Raw genomic sequence first — 7265 nt, forward strand, 5'->3', positions numbered from 1 at the left:
TTGATGTTAACTCCCTTTGTGCAGCCACTGTTGATGTATGCAGTATGATTAGTAATTAATAAATGATATGACACTGCTAACCCATCTATATTTGCCTAAAGAGATGTAGCTATCACATAATCTAACAGCAAGTTTACAACACCTTGTGTAGCCTAAAAAAATAAAAATAATACAATTTAAAAATGTAAATGAATAAAACGTTGTGAAGCTTATACAGTGGTTACACATTTTAGCAGCTTTTTTGTTTGTGCATCCATATATAGAGGAAATGTATTGTTTGGTAGTAGACAGTCAGCTCTGAAAAGATAGGATTTTTGCTTTAGAATTTGTGAATTTAAAATGTAGTGAAAATAATAAGCAAATTAATGAACTATAACTGCGACTGCGAACAGATATGCGACTGCGAACAGATATGCATGTCATGTCATATATTTTCCAAAAATAACAATAAATCAATTACTCCACAGTTTTGTACGTCGACTTAATATTGGGCGGTGCGAATGACGTCAGAGATCAAATGACAAATCCCTACGCAGCAGAGCGCCAAATTTCTCACAGCGTAGAAAACATGGCGGAGAAAGACGCAGAACTTGGATTCAAAAAGGTAGAAGAAAAGCGCTGCTTTGATTATGGTTGTTTATACTCACTAGGTTTTCTCCGTGGTTAAATAAAAACGAATATTGCTTCTTCTTTGTCGCTGAATTGCATGTATTTGCTCTCAAACATTCACGCCGTCGCTGACCCTGTCAACAGAGCACATCAATTCTTCGTCAGACGATACAACTTTGCTAAGAAATTCAGTGAATTAACAATACAACGCTATGTATGCCGAATGAAAGAACTGTTAATGATGCAAAACAGTGCTCTATAGTCACTATTACGGGAATACTAGCGTTAGTACTTTCTCCCATTACATTTTCGTTTTTCCAAAGGCAGTTTGGTATAAGGAAGCCACGTAGAACATCAGCAAGTTATAAGACAAAAGCAGTAAAATGTTATCTAGAGGGCTTTTGCAAAGGTAGAGAATGAGATACGTATTTTTTTTTAACCTGTGTTCATGTCTATACACAACAAGGTCTGTGCACTAAATGTTTTAGTTGAGTGTAACTTTAGCGTATTTAGTTTTCGTCATTGATAAACATAGATCATCATCCTAAAGGGAAACTATTTCCTTTGGCAACTTACTCCTTAGAAAAAAAACAACAACTATTGAGTCTGTCTCATACACTGTAGTACATTACAATGTTCTCTAATCTCCCAATTTACAGGAGACAGTAAGCAAACTCTTGTCAAGTTCCTTCAAGGAGGACAAAACCAGATGTGAGTTTGATCAATATTGTGTTGATATATCCAAAACGCGTTTTATTTGTGATTCTACAGCTCAACAAATCTCACTCTGTTACAGTAAGTGGTGATGCTGCGCTGCTCATGGCAGAGTTGCTAAAAGTATTTGTCCAAGGTAAGGAGTTCTGTTGGGTATAGTCGTATACAGATCACTTAATGATAAACCTTAATGTGTTATCTTATCTCCAGAGGCTGCTGTGAGATCACAGAAACAAGCTGAGTCTGAGGACTGCGACCAAGTAGACATCGAGCACTTTGAAAAGATCCTGCCTCAGCTGGTGCGTAGCTCAAAGTTGGAGTTTTAATGTGTTATTCAACAGCCATACATTAAAATCATAAGGCTGTTTTAGGGATGTGATCCAGGAAATTGTATTTTTCATGTTGGGCTCCTGAATTCTGAATTGTTTCTGTGATGCACACTCAGGCTGGATCAGATTATATTGTTTGATTATCTGTGCAACTATCATGCACTTTATACATTATTTCATCTGCTGCCTGTTACAGCTAATCATAAGAACAAGTACAGTATAGGGCACTCCATGCGATCATCACTGACCCAGTATTGTTAAACTTTTTCTTTTTGGATTTTAGTTAGTATTCTTTATATTGTTGATAAAGTTTAGTAGATTCTGTCTATACATCTCAGCCATAACTCTTGTTCTTGGTGAATGTGGCTCAGGCATATGAGAGATTCAGTGCATCAAATCCATTTTTCTGAAACCCCATGTTGGACCGGCTTAAACTGCTAGTAGTTTGTTTGTTATATAAAATGCTGGTCAAACATAAAAAGCAAATTGGACATAAGACATCATCAATGCACAAAAGTTCCATTTCCAATTTCCTCAGTTTTTCATTTCTTTTCCAATGCAGCTGCTGGACTTCTAGCACAGTGATGCCACAAGATGGAGCCAGAGTGTTGCCTGTGTGTTCCTGCTTTAATCCTACAACTTCAATTCCAACATGTTTATTTTTTCTGTATAACTGCAATTTCATAATCACTAAAATTTGAGATTACATTAAGATACTCATTCAGTATGTATTTGAGTTGTGTGATTTAAAATAGAAAGCAGTGGTGCTGTCCACACGCCTCTATGCCACCACCAATAAGGCCCACCTGTGCTCCTCCGTGCAACAACAGGTGCTTCCAGCATGCTCCATAGTGCCCTTCATCAAAGCCTCCTGGAGCAGTTGGAAGCAATTAGAGTAATAAGGGGAGCAGCCAGTCCCTTAGATGATGACAAGTGCCAGGAAAAAAGGAGTAACCCCTCTGGCCACTTTGAAGTTCCCTCTTGCTGTCCTGCGATGTTTAGTTAGTGGTGGGGGGAAGGGCAAAGGGGACCTCTGGCACAGGGGGAAAGTTGAATGGGAGTGTGCGTGCACGAATGTGTGCACGCGTTAGCCAAACAAGGCCAGAGACCACACGCATAGATATTCTGTTTGAAAGGGACCATAACAAAACACATTGGAACATGGTTCAAGAAGAGCAGGGTGTAATTCTGAAGGTAAATAAACAAAAGAGGCGAGTAGTAGAGGTGCTTTCTCTCCTTTCATCACAGCAGAGGAGGAAGTTGGGCCCACAAGGGAGAGGGTAATGTAGGGTTTTCTAACCCAAGTGCCTCAGATGGTTTTCCACCAGTGGTGTATTTGACCAACATGTCTTCACCATGAGTCAGCATAGCTTTACAACACCTTTACACTATTTGTTTGGCTCTTGAGTGACTCACTACACTTACAATTGCTGCTCACATAGAGCTGGAAGCAACTTAGGCTAAAGTCAAGAGTCCAGGCTCAGATAGGTGCAGCACATTTTCAGTAGGGCCCAGACTGGATTTGTTTCCCAGGAGAAGGTGTGTTTGGGTTGGTTGAAGATTATTGTAGTGATGCCATGACCAGTATTGCCAAAACACAACTTTGTGAGGTAAATCGTTTGTTGGGTTTATAAACAGTCATTCGCAGCAGCAAGTCCTGCCCCCTAGTTCTGAGTAGTAAACTGCAGATCCACCGCTCTGACAACCTGCTCACTCAGATGAGATGATTTTATTACCAGATATGACACCAAATAATCTTGCTAATAGAGTACAATACATCCTTACTTATTACCACGGTAAGAAACGAATTAGTAAAAGGTGTATTTTTGTATACTGTGGCCTTTCTGGAGGTTTATTAGCGATGAAATGGCTCTCCAGCTGTCAATCCTTGCAGATTAAATAAAAATGACTGTTGGATCTCTCATCTCTTTCTTCTTTTCCACAATGAGTTGTTGGAAGGTCTGTCCTGAAGTAGTGAACTACTGTACAACATTTCTCTATATGCATTAGAGTGGAACAAATTACATCTGAACGCAGTATTATTAAACATTTGAAAGCAGTTAGGACAAGAATGGGGAGGGGCATTGAAGAGAGTAATGAGTTAAAGCTTTTCTTGATCGTACATTAAAGGCAGGGAGTGTCGACAGCCAGTCGAGACGCTCTGGAGTGAGAAGCTTTTCCCAGGAGGAACAGACTGATCTGTCTCCAGCCTTCTGGCTGGTCTTTGGACAGCGCTGCACATGGGACAAGGCCCTCATCACTTGAAGATATCTGCCTGATTGTAGCCATCAATATCAATACTGATTTTATGGAAGCACCAGTAATTGCCAGCATGATCATTTATGATAAAATAAAACTAAAGGCATGTATAAATTTGGAGAATACCTGTCCATTGTTTTGGCTGTGAGTCTGTTCCGGAGACTGATAAGGCTGCGTCTAACAGTAACCGTGGTTTAGGGTGACGTCTGGGGTGGAGTTGTCTGCATCGGTCTTGAGAGTCCCTGTGAGGGTCTGTTAGGATTATGTCAGATTTCGCTTCATAATTCCTGACTCACTAGTCTGTGGTTGTTTTTTCTGTTAGAATGACACAGCTTCTCCCATCTCTCCAACTTTCTGTCATCTCAAAGCCCCTTTCTTCTCGGGGCCAAAACTAGGGTCATAATACACCCATATCCGTGACTGTTGGATCTTCTGCAATGGCAAGCAAGCAAAATCCAAAAGTGATGAGTTACATAAAAGTTTATAGGCTTATATGACACATAAAACATTCACTTTTACCAGGAATGTGTACATAACAAAACATTTACTGTACCATATACATCATTTTGCTCTTTTTATCTGACAGACCTTGTACTTTTTTGAATCTGGATAAAATATTTGGTTGATAGTATGACGTCAGGGAAAGACAAATAAGCAATAAGCAAATGTATAATTGTTGCAAAGACAGGACGACAGGAAATCTGAATCCACAAAGAAGCTACAGGTGTCATCTGCTATTATTGCTAATTTACCCCAAACATTTAAAACCATGTTTGTGAGTACTTACATAATAAATATTTGATGCCATGCATTATCCTTGCAAGTGAAAACTTAAGTAATAATATGATTTTCTTTCTTCTGAAGAAATCTGTTCTCGGATGTTTGTGTGCATGTATGTGCTTGCATGCTTGTTGTGCTTGATCTGGGCCTGTGATGCATTAATGCCTGAGGAGACAAGAGGCCCTTGTGGCCCCCTCATGGGCATGGAGCTGTATAACTATGGAGGAATGCTGCAGGGGACACAGAGCGAGTGCATTCCTCTTAGATGCTCCACACGCAACTCACGCACACATGAAAGGTTACAAACATTTAGAGCGCTGTCAAAAAACAAAAAAAACCTGGTCGCAGACGTTTGGTTTGCACGCGTTTTACAGAAAGCTTGCGTGTGTGGAGAGAACGCAAATACAGAGGCAGCATCTCTGTTGACTGTATATACTGCTGTGACATGCGGGTTTCCTGGAGGCCCCGGGCCTCTCTGAGGGGCCTGGGGTCCTAAGGCTAAGCTTTGTTAAGGAGCCACGGGGCCCACGCTGGGGATGATTAGAACATACCTGGCAGTTTGAGCCACTAGGGCGCTCTTCTGGGATCACTTCTAACTGGTTGTGGCGCTTGGCTGTTAGTCTGAGGCTGGAGATGGTCTGCTGCTGTGTTCTGCGTATTGGTCGGGGCTTTGGTAGCCACAGGGGGCGGAAAGGATTCTTCCGGAACCAGTGAGGTGGATGATAAGGTCAAAGACCTTGGCATGCAGCTGAAGAGTGAAAAGGGAGCAAGAGAGATGTACAATTAGGCCCACAGCTGGGTTATTTCTGGAGCCCTGTACTACTACCTTAACTACATTACCCTCCTCTTCCACCCCAAGTCCCCTCTACTCTCTGTCTCCACCTCCCGCCTTTGTGTGGTAGCCTACATGGTCAGGGCATAGGCAATAACAAAAGAGTAATCCCCTTACATAACACTGTACGAAACAAGAGCATTCAATTAATTTTGGGAGCGTCTAAAAATAAAGAAGCAGTTAGGTCGAGGTGACGTCAAAAGGGGTGTGTGTGGTGGGAGGTGGACCTCAAATGAGCCGCCGAGACCTGACTGGACCGGAGGTCAGCGGAGCACTCTATTTTTAGGTCCCATTAAAAGCAGTGGTTTAAAATTAGTCCAGCATTAACCCTCACAAGATCTGGCAGTTGTGCTTAGAGAAGCTGTGAACTTGAAGGTCACGCACTTGGAATGATGAAAGGGCCGATGTTTGATGATATTTAAAAAGGAGCAAGTAATGACCGAAAATCTCTTTAGCTTGTTGGCAGGTAGCACAGTGTGAGGTTGGCCTTTGTGAGACTTGTTAAAGGGCTTCATTAGCAGACATGTGAAGGCATCGGCGACGGGCTAATATTAACTGCAATAACACCGTACAAATTGTTTGGACAAAAGTGGTAAACTGGGACAAACTGCTGCCTGTCTTTAATGTCAAATGTAAGCATTATTGGAGAAAAGACCATCAGGCTTATGTTAAGAGTTTTTAGCATCAGCACAGCTTTGCATCATATTGCCTCTCAGTGTATGTAGTTAAAACAAATATCAAGCCTGAAGGAGGCCAGTGAAAACTAGAGTTAAGGGTACTGGGTCAAAACAAGTCTGTCTTCCAACTTCCTTCCATAGGACAGCATGTTGTCCTCACAGTGGTCAGGGGCACCGGAACTCTAAATTAGCCCTGGTGAGTCAACAGGGCTCATGTCAGATTGTAGGAGAGGTCAGGGTGTAAGGGCCAGAGGTGAGGATGCAGTGTTTGTCCTCGTATTTAACAGCTTCCTGTCTGCTGTGTTGTGCAAACCTCAATGGTAATCCCTTGTGATTCAGGTTCAAAGCAAAGGGATTGCCTCACTCTCTGGTGTATGGGACTCATCACTCCATCGGTCCACCACTTTGATCCAGATGAAAATATCTAAGGGATGGATTGGCATGACATTTCGTATGGGCATTTATGGCCCCCCAGAGGATGAATCCTTCTGGCTTTTGTGATCCCCTGACTTTTTTCTCTAGAAGCACCATGAGGTTGACATTTTTGGATTTCAATGACACATACCTTGAGAACTATTAGATGGATTGCCATGACATTTGGTACAAATATTCATGTTGCTGAGAGGATGAATCCTACCAACTTTGGCGATGCCATGACTTTTCTCCTAGCTCCACCACAAGGTTGACATTTTTGGTTTTAAGTGAGATGCGTCTCGAAAACTACTGGGTGGATTGCTTAGAAATTTGGTACAAACTTTCATGTCGGAATGAATTGTACTTCACTCACTTTTCATCTGGTGCCAGCACCAGTTCAAAAATTTTATTTATCCAATACTTTGGTTCATGACTAAATACTTACAAAACTAATAATTAGTAAATGTTAGCATGCTGACATACTAATATTAACTAATAATCATTGTAAACATTATAGACCTTTTTCACGGCAGACATGTTGACATGTCATAGTAGGAAAAGCACAGGTTATCAAAACCATTAATGATGGCTGCATTCCACTTAGGAGAGGCCCTGGTATTGTGCATGCTGACTCACTGAAATAGCTTACTG

At 41.4% G+C, this 7265-nt stretch overlaps 1 protein-coding gene across 1 annotated transcript; it reads left to right on the plus strand.

The window, feature by feature from the left end:
* The first annotated feature begins 515 nt into the window (after positions 1-515).
* cenpx (centromere protein X) lies at positions 516-3574 on the plus strand. The gene is made up of 5 exons (XM_078270090.1): positions 516-604; positions 1269-1320; positions 1406-1459; positions 1534-1622; positions 2215-3574. Exons 1-5 carry the CDS (start codon positions 518-520, stop codon positions 2227-2229), a joined length of 297 nt encoding a protein of 98 aa, XP_078126216.1. The 5' UTR covers positions 516-517; the 3' UTR covers positions 2230-3574.
* The last annotated feature ends 3691 nt before the right edge of the window (positions 3575-7265 follow it).

Source organism: Sander vitreus, chromosome 15 (genome assembly GCF_031162955.1).
Source record: "Sander vitreus isolate 19-12246 chromosome 15, sanVit1, whole genome shotgun sequence".
In the NCBI taxonomy this organism is placed as follows: Eukaryota; Metazoa; Chordata; class Actinopteri; order Perciformes; family Percidae; genus Sander; species Sander vitreus.

Excerpts from the sequence above, each read along its gene's own strand:
- cenpx (XM_078270090.1), top strand. The coding sequence starts at position 518 with ATGACAAATCCCTACGCAGCAGAGCGCCAAATTTCTCACAGCGTAGAA. Across the intron at positions 1,321-1,405 it reads CAAGGAGGACAAAACCAGAT|TAAGTGGTGATGCTGCGCTG; the intron begins GTGAGTTTGATC and ends ACTCTGTTACAG. Across the intron at positions 1,460-1,533 it reads GCTAAAAGTATTTGTCCAAG|AGGCTGCTGTGAGATCACAG; the intron begins GTAAGGAGTTCT and ends TCTTATCTCCAG.